General features: G+C 46.2%; 1 protein-coding gene and 1 long non-coding RNA gene across 2 annotated transcripts in view; both read left to right on the forward strand.

Moving 5' to 3' along the window:
* The window catches only part of LOC124294122, a 172,802-nt gene that overhangs the window by 86,675 nt on the left and 71,318 nt on the right, over window positions 1-14,809 (forward strand). The window contains exon 3 of the mRNA XM_046738063.1: window positions 9,367-9,702. Coding sequence (XP_046594019.1) covers window positions 9,689-9,702 — 14 coding nt within the window. The 5' untranslated portion in view covers window positions 9,367-9,688. The remainder of the gene's footprint in view (window positions 1-9,366; window positions 9,703-14,809) is intronic.
* LOC124294124 lies at window positions 10,662-13,187 on the forward strand. The gene is made up of 3 exons (XR_006903988.1): window positions 10,662-11,713; window positions 12,377-12,485; window positions 12,712-13,187. It is a non-coding gene; the product is annotated as an uncharacterized LOC124294124 (long non-coding RNA).

Genomic DNA, 14,809 nt, shown 5'->3' on the forward strand with positions numbered 1-14,809 from the left:
TTTTGACAGCATGGTCAGTTTTTTTATCGAGGTAAAATGGTCTTTTCACCTGGTGATGGAGCTTGCGATATTGTTTCGTTTCCTCTCCAGTCTCCCCTTCCTTTCTTTCATTTCACAGAGAACTTATATAGCCTGCATGACGAGTGCCTGTTGGCCTAAGTTATTCTATCGACTCGATCGTTTCCTGTCAAACAGGCTTATACACACCGAGTGACACCGTAGTACCGTGTCCGCAACGATATATTATGCCATTTGACTATCAATTAGAGGATAATTGAGTCTCTCCGCCCGACGAAAGCACCGTTTCAGAAGTACGAGCACGGAACGATTACCCCTTGAATCGACGATTAACAGAGTCCTCCTCCATCCCAATCGGGCTCCAGGCACCTGGTGACTCCATTTCTCCAAACCCAAAGTTTGCTGCGCTCACGGAGATATCCATCGTTTTCGTTTCACTCGTTCGTTTCAAAGTTCAAGTGACTTCTTTCCTTCTCTAAAATCGCTTACTGATCCGGCGGTCAAGGTTTTTCAGACGCGCTATCGGGCATCAGTCCGCCGGGTCCGAAGCCGTGGATATAGGTATGAGAAATTCTTCGACATTCACCGTGATATTCCGCGTATACTCGCAGGGTTCGCGTTGTGTGGCGTTGACATTCCGTATGCATAACGCATTGCTTGTGTGGCCTCCCCTTAAACAATGCAGACAATGCTCCCGCCAGTAAACGATTATGACTCCTCTGCTTTGGTGCATTTCTGATTTTCCGTACCTACCGACACCGCTAACTTCTTCGTTAACAAACATAATTGTCTGTGAGTGTGTATGTAGTCATGTATGCATGTATCGCTTGTTGGAACGGAAAGTCGATAATGGCTTTGAATAATTTCATGTATTCAATCGTCCTTTTTCTTTATTTTTAACAAAAAAATACCCAGACGTTGTACGTCTCTAGTCATGAGTCTGATCGTGTCACAGGATGGTCTGCGAATTTTTTGCACATTCGTTTTTTTTTTTTTTTTGCTATCTCGTGCTTATTTCTAAATTGTTTTCAAAACAAGTAACACGGAGACTGGAAAGAAACAGATTTCAAGTTCTGCGAGGTTTCATTTTCGGCATAAGCGCGTGATCGCCGTGGTATGAATAATTAATTGGATGAATAAGATTTAAGTAGGCCCATAATTACTTTGTCATCGACTCGAGATAAGTTTCTAACTGATGTCTTTACTCGGATGAGATGGAGGTGGGTTAATCCCTCTTTTCCCTTTCGAGAATATCTTACAAATTCCAATAAAACTGGCTAGGCGTGTCTACATGTGTCGGGCCAGGTTCTGTAAAATCTGAAAAATGTTCGTTCCTTCTTCGAATCTCGGTGTCCGATCAGATGCTCGATGCCCGTCCTCCGCGTTGTCGAGAACGAAGGATACACGGAGAGAACTCTGGGTGTTACTCACACACACACACAACCTCTGACTTGATACACGAAATTTGAAAAGGTGCGAATGATTGCCCTTTGCCTGTAAATCAAATTGCTCGCCGTGTAATTGTAAAAATAACTTTAGCTCACGTGTGAACCACTGATTTCCCCCCTAGAAAACAGTATCTTGCAGTTTAAGAGTAAGTTGAGGTGTCCAGGTTCGTGTGCAGCACGCGGGGTTTCCTTGTTATACGAAAAGCTGTTCGATCGGTGGGATCTTGTTGAGCGATAGGGTCAGCTGTTAATTACTTGAAGAGTTTAGCTTTAATTAGCACCGACAATTAATTGAGATGATTATTCGAGCGCTGCCGCCGAGCCTGAGTGATGTTCTACTAGATTCGAACCGAGATTACATCTGTAGCTGGGACAAAGCGAGATGAAAAACCGAACGTCGAGAGCAACGAGAATTGGCCCCTAATTCCTGTGTTCGAAGATGTTCAATTCCGAACCATACCTTACTTCTAGACCAATTAGTGCGCAATTGTGGTGACCACTCGCTGATCGATTAATAACGCGTAGCACGCCGCCCGAGAAAGAAGTGAATTCCGGAATATAACCGGGGGACGGGGGATCCAAGAAGTGGATGAAAGTATGTCGGGTCGTGCAATCAAACTGCCATGATTTCAAATTAGCAGATGCTTCGCCCGAATGAATGGGCGTCCCGTCGAGCCTCATAACGCGGGGCACGAAGAGGACCCCGAGGAATGCCTCGACGGCTTAAGATATTCACGACAACTATATTAGCTGCCTTAGATACCATCGGCGTCTTACTGTGCGAGACGACGCACCGTGTGCACGGCATAAACTCCCGCCTCTCGCCTTCCAGAAATTCATCCCGAACCCCATCGCGCATTGGAAACCCAACTTTCCATCACTTTTTCTCTCCTTTCACCTACAGTTCGTTCTCATAGTTGAATTGACCGCACGTTAAAACGCGGGAGCTGCCGAACACACGGAAATTCCAATTTTCCCGACATCGGTGTCATCCGAGATAGACGAGAGCTCGAAAATGTACCATTATTGCGAAGGCGCGTTCTGCACCCCCTCAATTTCGCCGGAACGAAACGAAATGAAACGAGACGAAATGGAACGAAATTGAGCTAAACGAATCCCAACTTCACGTAAGCTACGAGGTATAATTGAATCAAGGCTTTGACTCCCCGTGGCTCCGAGGTGTGACCAGGTTCTCCCAGCATGACGCTCTCTCTCTGGCCACGGATCACCAGAGATCGTATCTCTTTCTTCGTCTTAATATAGTTGTCTCTGAGTTCGCTTTTCGTGCTTGTACGGCGATGCGGTGGATACAGCAACCGTCCGAGGAACGCGTCCCTTTCTTACATTTATTGCGTTCCGAATCTGCACTCCGTTTCAAAATTTGAAGTAAGGTGAAAAAGAAAAGAGAGAAAAAAAACTTTGGAGAAGATGAGATAGCTTGACGAATTAAAAGAATAAATAACACCGAGAAGCTTCCAGTGTTGTTACCAAAAAATGGAGGGAGAATAAGAATACGAAGAGGCAGAGCTGGTTTGAGGGGTTAACAAAAAATTAACATGTAAATCCAAAGTGTATTAAGGTGGGCAGGGTATAACCGTGTTGCTGATCTCGAGCCACGATGACGAAACGCCATCTCGGTATTGTTAATCAACGAATTAGCATATGAAATCTGTATTATGTCGAGTGACGCGAGTGTATCGGAGACTAGAAGTTGGTGGGTATACATAAGCCGTGTTACACAGATGCTTGGGCATCGAGGTAAGGTAATAAATAAGATCAGGTTTATCAGATCTTCGTGAGTATACGTATACGGTACGAGAGGACTACCCCCTGCAGCTAGCCTGCATTATGATATACCAAGGTAAGCTGATTAGCCGAGTCGAAATTATTGTCCGCGTTTTTATAATTGGCTGAATAAACAGATGTTCCCTGAAATCGTCGCGTCGACTGTAGGCGCAAGACAGGGTACGTGCCTTCAGGAATGCCATACCGCTCCGGAGAGTCCCGGAACAGCTCTTCGCACCGAGCAAAGTAAACAGCGTTCAGCATGAGATGTGCCGGTATGAAAAGAAGCGCGGTACCGGTGCGCGAACACCTTAATCGTTGTATTTAGCCTGCCTGGCTAGGCTCCAGGACCAAAAAAAATCAGAGTTAATCACCCCGGTGCATCGATACCTCAACACATGCCGGCCATAACCTACTCGAGTAGGTACTCCTCTGCTGCCGTTCCTGCTGCTGCCGCTGCACGCTCGCAGGTATTGTGTGGAGCCAAGCGCCTGCTCGCTATAATTGGCCCCTAATTAGAGAACAGCAAAAAGTAGAAGTAGAATTCCTCATCTCCCTCTTCTTATTCTTATTACTCATCTTTTCTCCTCTTCTTCTACCTCCTGCGTCTTACCCGCCGCTCTCTGCGTTCCACGAGACTTCCTCTTGGCTCTTCATCGGTCATGTTAGTATCCTTGTGCTTATATTCTCTCTACGCCTACGGAGAGAAAAGCTTCACGGCCTCGGCTTTGCTGGGTTCCATCCTCTCCTGCACCCTGAGCCTGTCACAACTCCCAACCATCGTTTAACGCTCTACCCATTAACAGCTCAACTACCTCTGAAAGATTAATTTACTTCTGGTGATAATTAGCCGGTCTCCATTTGTCAGGTTTGTATAGCCATGATTTTTCAATCACGACCCCCACCAAATGAATTTGTTTTTCTGAAGACCGACCGTTACACGCACACACACACATACGCATGAGCGCATGCACGCCTTGTTAACAAAATCGGAATATGTTCCTTTTGAGACGCAGAATTAGGGCGAATAGTCAAAAAGTTGAACGAGGGATGAGTTTCGAATTAATTTAACGACCCTGGGTATAATTAATTGATTGGCGAATTTCGGTCTATCGTTAGTACGATGATTTTAATGTTGAGCTGATTACCGTACAGTGATGACTTTTACGATCGCTAAACGTGCATCTAAGCGGCAACTCTAAATCACGCTTTAATTGGATGATAAAAGGCGCGGTACGTGGTTGCAGAGAAGGTAGAAAACGTAATATCTGCAGACGGGAAAAGTTTTACGCTGGCTCGATTCCACTGCAGCTATGCAAGTGCAGCGATCGCGAAAGACCCGAGTGACTGTAAGAACCGCTTTTCTCGCTCTAACCCCGGGCACCGTACTCCTCGGAGGATGCAGGAATTAACGCCGACTCGGCGATAGATCGCAACCATGACCGGCGAGGGAAGCCCCATGCACACGCGCACTTCGCTAACAAGGGTGTGATCCCTTGATTCATGAGAGCCTCCCGGCGCATTTCTCCCTTTTGAGTAGCCTCTCTCCCTCTCCCTCTCTCTCGCTCTATATATATATGTATATATCTAGCTCTCTTAACCACCGAATGGCGTGCTCGCCGACGAAATTATATCACCAATCGAACTTGCCTGCACCTGCCGCATTTAATTCCTTGTAATTCCTGACGCACTGGTGCTTCGTTCGCGCTCCTTTATACGGCCTGGAGGCTCCTCTACCTTCTCATGGTTGTAACTAAATGTGGGGTGAAGTGGCCAATTAATTCACTGTGATGTATCCATTATTATAACATTTCTTGGAATGATAGCAATTTTCGAACGTTTCGACTCCCAGTCTCCACAAGAGTGTTGCCATAATAGAAGTGTCCTGACATCTTTGAATATCAGAATTAGCGTAAGATCTAGCAATGTCAATTTATAATACTCTGTCTAATGCAAAATGATTTTATAGAACGAGATGATGATGTAGGCACGCCGTAGATATAAAGACAATGATATTGTAACTAGCAACAGTCGCTAAACCAAAACTCTCATCTACCTGAAAGGCAATTAACGGAATTGTTGGTTCACGGGATGCAGCACATTATGGTGAGGGAAGGTGAATATCGCATCCTTGATAGACTCGGTGAGTAGCATGACGGAGGTAATGGGATAGAGAACCCAGAATGGAGAATATACTTTAAACGGGGCTTAAACGTGGGCGTGGAAGTGATAATCTGCTGGTAACCGTCGAGAAAAGACTATTTAGGAATGGACTGGACGACCAAACTTAGTAAACAGCTTAACGCTGCCGGGTAAAATCGGGGGTCTTGACGCGCCGCTGAGCTGCTACCAGTGGGTTGACGGAAAAGTGATCGGGTAACTTTTCCACAGCGTAACTGCAGCAGCAACGCGCCATGCAAATTGTGATGCCTACAGTCATTGTCCGAGTCGTTGTAGGATCGGCCCGGTTCTTAAAGATAAATAGTAGCTTACGTACTCGGTCAGGAACTAAAGTCAGCTAACCGGTAGTTAATTTTAATCTGAGGTCTAATCCGGGACAAGTTCAAATACAGTTAAATCCGTACTCAAGACTCACCGCTGAGATTTTCTATGAAATAGGGAATTCCTTACTTTGTCACTTCTTGCCGTTAGGTTTTCTCATCACTGAACACCCATGGGAAAGAGTTTCCGAATGTCAGAAGTAGGATGAACTTCTTGCTACTTAGCACAAATTCCATAAGTTATATTCCAATTGTTGTTACATCGTCGATTCTTCGAATGTAAGCTTCGCGTACCGTGATGCCGATTCTTCTGAGTCGGTTTTTAGACGAACGTTTCTCAGGGGAAGCAAGAACCTGTTCGTGTTCTATGACCTAGATCTTCTCTACGGGGATCTATAAGGTGGTCGATGATTTACAAGACGATTTATCTAGATGCATCTCAAAGTACATGTTTGCGATTGTGCGGAATAGAATATTTTTTCGAGGACCGTGAAGTTTGAAGTTTCAGGATGCATTGTTACTGCAGAGGTTCACCGATCTCTGAAGCAAATTGAGAGCAGATCGAGCCGTCAGACAGTCAGTCGATCAGTCTAGTTCCTAACTAGTCCCTCAGAAGTATCATCTTCTAATTTGTGAGTGCCCCTCATGAGATCCTCGCTCGTTCTCGTGCTGGTTATATTCGCGCGTTAAGGTTTCACCGCACGAAGCCTTTCACCCCGGCTGCACGAAGGAGTAAAAAGCGAATATAAGACATAAAAAAAGGTTCGAGGGAAGGAGGAAAAAGCCTCTTCTCGGGTGGGAGAAAACCAATATGAAATTACGCTCACGCGAGTGCGCGCCAAATTGCTGATAATAAACGGAGGATGCAGAAAAGAAGCATCGCGAGTCGACCGAGAGGCGGAGGAGCCTCTCGAGCCGGTCGAGGAGGAGGAGTGCCAAGGCACTCAAGAAGGTGGGGGATAGAGGGAGAGAGAGGCGAGAGGAGAAAGGGTGTAAAGCAGACACCGCGAGTAGCTTGATGCGAAGCTGAATGTACACAGGGCACTTTGTACCGCAGTGTGCGCAAAGGTGGGACACGTGTGAGCGAGATCACAGAGCACGTAGCGTGTGTGCACCAACGATGTTCCGGTTGCCATGGATATCGTGCGCGAGTCCTTTCACGACCTTGAAAGTTTTGTCGTCGTTCATTTCGACCGGAAACGCGTATCGGCTCCTGAATTACCCGCGATTCGTGTATCCCAACGGCTTCGGATGTGTAGGTCGCCGGAGTAAGTATGGCGGCGGGTTTAACACCCACACTCGTCGAATTTCACCGTGGTCGCAAAACGCTCCGGAGGGCACTCGTCGCTGCGACGTGACTGGCCGAGGTGAGACGCGATATGACGGGGCGATAATCGATAATTAATTAACGGCTGAGCCCGCCGGAACGCGATGCAATAACCTTTCGCATCCCTGGCCCCGATGGACAAAACCTTTCCAGTAGGCAGCCAGTCAGAGCTCTCCAAGATGGCCGTCGTGACGGGGCTTCGCCGTCTCCGGGTAGGGGTAATGACGCTCATCACCGGACAGTGTTTTGTTATACCAACATCGCCTGCCCGCCCCGAGATCTGATCTCATCTCTGATAGCGACCGGAGACCTGCCTGCTCCTCGCGAGGCCTGCCATCTAGGTTGGTAGAAGCTCCATACCTCGAAAGAATTACCTCCACGAACGACGTCTCCTCCAGTCCCCCTGATCTCAGAACGATTCTTTTTGTTTAACGTTCTCCACGTTCAAACTCCGCTCTCACTAACCACTGCCGCCACCTCGACTCGAACTCCTTTCCGCTTTTCGCACCAGACGTGTTAGAAGGTTCGGTTAGTTTTCTTTCCGGACACTTTAGCGAACACTCTGACTCTGCTTGAAGAAATTTGTCATCCAGTTAGCGTCTGGTAAACTAATGTAATTCTCTTCAAAAACGTGAATTCTGTTCGTGGAAACGTTGATAAATATTCTGTTCACGGATACGTTGAAATAGAAAACATGCTGCCAATGATCACTCATTTTTCGACATTATGGTAACTGGCTTTTTCCAGCAGATTGTAGAAGTATCGATGAGAAGAACAAATTGTCCACTATCGTTTCGACGAGTGAAACAGGCGTTGTCGTCCGGTAGATCAGCGTAGGCTTCCGTCTTCCGAGAAGCGCACAGAAGCCAGGATCATGCCTGACGACTTAACATTGACATCGACACGACGGAACATTTAATGGACGTTCATCTCAACTCAGAGTCGGAAGGTTTTAATTCTGTAACGAAGTGACTCTCGAACCACGGGCTGTTCGAGTCCACGGAACAATGACGTAAAACCAAGAAAAGTAATGAAAAAAAGAAACAAAAAACAACAAGTGAATATAAAATACCAACGGTTGTTCGAGGCGATGGAACGAGTGTCGCGAGGATGGGTCAGAGGGGGAGAGCAGACGAGTGTTCCCAGCACTTAAGCCTCTCTTCCACCGTCCGAGCAGACGGAGTGAAATGTCTTCGGTAGGTAGCCGAAGGTGGATGGAGGCTTAGCGTCATTAACGCGAGATGCCTAATGAATTCCTTCGCACTAGCGCGAGAGTCCCTCTGCGGCAGGCCTGCCGACCGGTGTCGTCCTCCCGTGGACGGGACGCTCCTCTCTCGTTAATAAAAACCAAAATGGTCGCCAGCGGGGGGCCAGCCTGACTCCGGAGTCTCGCACCCCCCGCGGTTTTGACGGCTCTATTCGAGTCTTGTTAGGGGCCGAGAAAGACGCCTCCACAAGCCCTCGGCTTGGGCCCGAGAAGGAGAGGACGATGTACCGAATCGGCTCCCGTCGCGCTGAACTCGAACCTCCGCGTCACTATCGTGCGACTAAACACACCTCGTGCATCATCCAGCTATGTTCCTTTGTTTTCAACCTTACACCTTTCGCGCTCATTCCACACCATCCTGAAAGTTTCACTCCGGCCGGTTCAATCGCTGATATCTTCGCCCAACAAAGGCACCCTGAGAATCCAACGCTTTACCGTTTGCTCCTAACCAAACCCTCGACCACTTATGAACAGTCATGTCAGTAGCAAGGACGAGGATTTGTTTCGAAAGGCACAGCGATCAGACATTGTTTCCTTGTCACTTGACCTCTAACAATTCAGCTACAATTTAAAACCTGCAATTGTGAGCCATTTGAATGACGATAATACCAGATCAGGTCTTAATCATACGACATTTTAAACACTAAAAAGGGGGCTGAATATTTGTCGACGAAAATGATAGCAGAAACAATAGTCTTAACTTGTTTACCTACTCAGGTGACTTGGTGTACTGCATGAAAGTGTGCTGCTAGTCATCGAATAAAATATTCGATTTTTCTAGTCACGTGTCATTTTCAAAATGCGAATGTTTGAGCATCTTGGTTCCCTTGTTGTTCAGGAAGAACTTAAAACAACTCTACCTCGTCGAAGTAAATAACATATAACTTCATTTTCGTCGTTTAGCTAGCAGAAAAATTATCTTTCGTCACGCAAAAAACTCGTTATATAACCAAATTTACAATCAATTAGGCTTTACTTTATGGTTCTGATTTTAATTTCCACGTTACTTTGTTTTTGCAGTTGAAAAAAAGAAGCAAGAATTCCTTACACAACAAGCAGAAGCTGATTGACGAACATGGCACCGAAAAATGTCTCTTTATGGAGATCAAAATTTCTACCACCCCGAAGAGTTGGAGCTAAGTTTGCACGTTGTTTCCAAACAAGTAAACAGATGAACGGAACACGTCATAATCAATCAATATCATTCATTTCGCATGGAATTACCGAGTGTTTCGAATTATTGGAACATCCCTTGTATGGACTTCAAATAGGCAGATGATGCGAAGAATAGCTGAGACTCGGATTTGATATCGAACTAGGCGGTGCATCGGTGGATCACCCCATGATCACCCAAAGGTAGGTTGTATACACGTATATATTTAAATGTACGGTATATACGACCGCATATTTAATCTCTGAATTTATAATATAATTACAATCCCCCGAACAGCCAGCCCCCGACAATTTTAATACGTACGTCGACGGCGAGTCTCCGTCTGTTGAACTTCAACGGCACCCTATAGGTATACCTACGTATATACGGTTGTGTATTTTATCGAGTTTGATTTGCTGGCCGGTGGGAGCGCGGGCAGCAGCCGCCTGCACATGCTTCGGAACCTGTGCACCACCCATCCTGCCCTTCGAGGTTAGGGCTTTTGTGCGCAGTGCGCAGGGGCCGGCGAGTTGCGTGCGCCGGATAGCCGGAGCCGGTGTAAATTAAAATATCGCCGAGGGGAATATTTGCCGGGCGTTCTCCGCTCTGCGCGCCGGTTCGGGTTGATGAAGTGTTTTCGAGGGCTGAGTGGCCTATTTACACCTGAACGTCATGATTTATCGGAAACTCCGAATATACGTGGGCCCCTCCCAGAAACTTCATCCGACGATAATGCGGGACGCTTTTCTCAATTCCGAGAGGAATTCGTACAGGCGAATAATTCCAGGCCCCGTTGCATATGGACCCGCCGCTGTACGTCAGATTTTTTCATAAGATTGTCACGCGTCGAGCGGCGTTCGGAGACCGGCAACCTGTTGGACGGGCCGCACGAAGTCGGCGTGTACGTATCCCTGCTAGCTGCCAGGCCCGGGGGAAACCTCGAGAGCGTGTGTAGCTCACCAGTCATTATTTTTAATAAACAGAGTGTCAGTGAAGATAAATGCTTTTCTGGTTAGCCCGGGCTCTCGCCTGTGCACAATGAATATCATTATTTATTTTATCCCGCAGCTTAGGGAGCTTATTAAGCGCCATCCACACGTAAAGCACACCGGCATTAAAACGCAATTATCGCTTGTATACGAGCGTTATACATTATGTTAATACGAAATTAAGGGGCCCTGCGGAGCGGCCCGGGCCCACTAGCCGCGCCTCGAGGTCTCCGAAACCGTCAACGAGTGTCGCAAAAGCTCAGTGGTAATGAAATTCGGGCCCCTGCACCGATGCGTGGGGCTATTCGTTTCCCGATATCGCAAAATCTGTTGAAAAATCTTCTGGAATTCCCGAGAATTTCTCGGAACCAGTCAAAGACCAAGCACAAGTGACTGTTAGAATTTGACGTGAAATCCTTTGAAAGTACTTGAAATATTTGATGTAAGTAAAAACTGCAAGACATTCGAGGTGAAATCGTCTGGAATCGCTTGAAATCGCATGCCTCGAGTAAAATTATTGGGAATACATGGTTGAATCATCGAAATCTTGTAATCACTTGTCACTTAATCTGTAAGCGAATAGCTCCTCGCACCGATGCTTGCACCGAAATCGGAGAGGTGTGAAATTTATACCCCGTCGATCCCGAAGCCCACGCCTGCATTCGCGAAGAGACCAGAGAGGAATCGTCTCCTCGATCGTTTCACGTAAAACTCGGATCGTAGAATATCTTCAATGGTTGGAGCTGCGGTCAGGGTGGTGATAAATTAGCCCTAAATAACAGCTGAGTTTGAGAAAACAAAAGGTAATTTGTTCCCCGGGCACGTCGCTGACAACCAAGGCAACCCTGAAACTCGACTCAGTTTTCAGCCTCCGCTGCAACGGGATTGCTGCGCTCAGCCAGGGCCAGAGATCTATCTCGGATAGCCAAGGGACGGACAGACGGACGGACCTCGAAGCGGGATTTTTTAACTCGGTTAACCCCCGCGTGCGACTTTTCGGTAACGTGTACAATGCGTGTAATGCTCGGGCGTGTGGAGGTGGCCGGTCGCCGCAGGCATACCCGGCTCGGTTTTTCAAGGAAACGCGTATCTGATTGACCACAAACACCTGGATAGCAATGGCATAAGTCTCTCCCGTAACTCTCCTTCCACCGTTCCACGTATCATCCGAAGGCGATCGTCGAGAGCTGGATTCCAGCTCTAGGCTGCACCGGACTTAGTGTAGGTAGGTATAGTTTCTAAAAAGTAACTGCAGAATGTTTCAACTGAAAAGTCTAATTGACTTTAGGATGGTCGTATATAACGTGGGTTAAACGACTACGCGGCGTAATATGTTAGTCAGTTAAGGACCGCGTGCTGTAAAAATTTCGTTTAACATATACTACTCGACGTTTTGGTAAATTATTCTACACTGATTGTGGGAAAACAATTTGTCTCCTTATATGCCTGATAAATATTCATTTCATTCAAATCAACATCACGCGTGCTTATCCTGCCGATGCACGCTCTACGGGCATTGGATCAAATTCACCTTGGACTAGTTTTACGGATTCCGATATTGAAGAAACAAATTATTTCTCAAATGACGTTGGTCAGATGGAGTCACAGAAGCCCATTTTCTCAGTGTATCAACGTCAGTTAATTAAATCCTTGCTTGTTTAAACTGTTGTCATTGAAAAAGATCGAATAATTTCTGAATTTATTATCGATAAAAATACGTTTCGAATTGAACATTTAGTGTTACGACGTAGAGAAGGTAACTTTATTGAAAATATATGTGACATTGTACGAATTGGTTACTACTTTACGAATGATTTCAAATCGAAATTCAAGCTACAGTGTATATAACATTGCCGTGATGCACTAACCGATGGTTTAATTGCACAAGATTGACGAAGGAGCTCCGATCCTTGGATGGGGTCGCCGCGGTTTGACGCATGGAACAAATGGTCCTGCGCCTGGAGGCCGGTCCTGCAGCCTGTAGAGATCTTTATCTTGTGAGTGGTATATTTATGCATACCTTGCTTAGGCTTAGGCTGTGTAACCACGTGTATATGCACTCGTACCTGTAAACGCCAACATGCAGGCTCCGCATCCTTCCATCCCAATAATCCTGCTGGTTTTCAGGGTTGGGATATGCTTCGTACTTTATACAGGATCACGTTACGCTTGCATTTTTTCCCACTCTCCGTTTGCGTTATCTAATTTGTTCATATTCTGCAGCAATGCCGGCGTTTTCTCGGGATTCAATCGTGCGCGTCTCTCTTACGACCTGATCATGATCTGCTGCAGGGGCGCAAGTACCTTGGGCTGAAAGAGCTAGTTAGCGAACGTGTCAAGTCACCGCTTCATTAACGGACTCGACTAATGGCGGGCAAAGTAGATCATTAATCATCGGAATATACGCGCATGTGGACGTGCAGGGTCGAGTGGTATTGTGGCGTGTTGACGACGTGGATGCAGGCAAAGCCGAAACCGAACTACACGCACACACAGCTGTGCGCGAATGGATTCATTGAAAGTGATGAAATTAAACGAGGCTTAAACCGGTGTAATGATTAGCAAGTTGTTGCTGCGCCGTTTGTACGAGAGAGGCCGCGGTGAGGAGGATATTGGGTGCAAATGAATTTTAATGACGTCGAATGCTCGGCCGGGAACCTCCCCGTTCTCCACACAATGCCCCCCGATGATTGATACATTTGAATGCGGTAAGCCCAGCGTGAAAACGTCTAGATTCTGATTGAAAGTTAATTTGATGATTAAGATTAATAACCTCATTAAAACGGCAGAAGACTGTGACCAATTGTTAATTGACTGATACGGCTTTATTAACTGTTGAGAATGTGAACGAGTCTCACAGGGTTCGGTAGAAGTAGAAAAAGATGACCGAGAACCGATGCGGGTAACGTTCATACCTATCTCGTTTCCGTGAATCCTACCGAACAACGAAACTTGTTACCACGCGGCTTAATTGCTCTGCTGCTTAATTGACAAATGTGAGAATTTAAACAACGATAAATGATAATCAGGGAAAACTGCAGTGACGTGGTTGAGGATAGTCAAAGCCCGTTTAATTAATAACATAATTCTATGACCGCGTCATATCTGTAATCTTATTCTTTATTATTTGACTCGAGCGGCTTGAGGAATCTGATATCTCGGGGCACCAATCAGCGTTTAATAAAGTCCTTAAGATTTCTTCCTCCGAAATCTCTCGAATTAATCGTCCGGCCCTTGCCCCGTACGGTGATGGGTTTAAGGAGACAATTATTTTATCGCCTGTGCGAGTAACCCGATATCTCAGTATCCACGACAACAGCCCAACAATCGCCATCACCGTTATACCGGAGAAACGGAGGAGTGGAAAGACGGAGACGAAGGTACTGGACCCGAAACTGAGAAAAATTAGGGGCCGGGTTGGGCTGTAAAATATATCTGAACTCTGGGGCTTATCGTCGAAGCTCAAGTGTAAACGTCTTGATCAAGATCCCGAAGATACCGGGTGAAAAGTTATTGAATCTCTTCCTGACTATCCGTGAATCTAGCCGATATCACTCACGAACCAACTTTCCCGGTTGAAAAATATCCTCCCTTCAACATTATCATCAATATCCACTTAACGCCTCGTAGCTGCAACAACGTCTCAAAGTGTCAGTCATTTCTTGAGACCAGTGTGCATTTATGCCAATGATCGATCGACGAAAAGTCTTTATATGTATAGTTATTCTTCTTCTTCTTCTTCTTCTTCACTTCTTCACCTTCTTTACCCTCTCGCGATGAATTTGTTCTTGGACCGCTTACTATGCGAGAATATTGAGAGCAAGTAATAGGTAGTTAACGAGTTGCGCACGCTGGGATCGATCGACGTTGATGCATCGTTCGAATCACCCTGGAGGAGTATCGGTAACGTCATGGTATGATTCCTTCGCGTAAATCACTTTATATTGCCCACTGATGTCCGGCGCTCAGGTATAGACCATTTACGGCTCTGCTCTGAGTTGATGAAAGCACTCGTTTCGTAAGTTTTGATCACTTAATTTTGATAGATGGCCTCTTACTACATCACGATTCACCAAACGACCCGCACATATGCCTGATTCAAAATACCCCGCGCTTCTCGCATCGCAGCTCCTGTTTCGTTTTAACATTGAACCACGTCAGCACCGATTATCCCCTATAGTACCTATATTCGATGCACGCATCACCGATACTAACAACCACTACACGACGATTCCCAAACCGGCTACGTTCGTGCTTCATAATTCTGTTGTTTCTTAAGCTCGTCGAGGAGACTAATTGGACTAATGTTACCGTTCGTTTT

The sequence above is a fragment of the Neodiprion lecontei genome, chromosome 4, assembly GCF_021901455.1.
Source record: "Neodiprion lecontei isolate iyNeoLeco1 chromosome 4, iyNeoLeco1.1, whole genome shotgun sequence".
NCBI classification, from domain to species: Eukaryota; Metazoa; Arthropoda; class Insecta; order Hymenoptera; family Diprionidae; genus Neodiprion; species Neodiprion lecontei.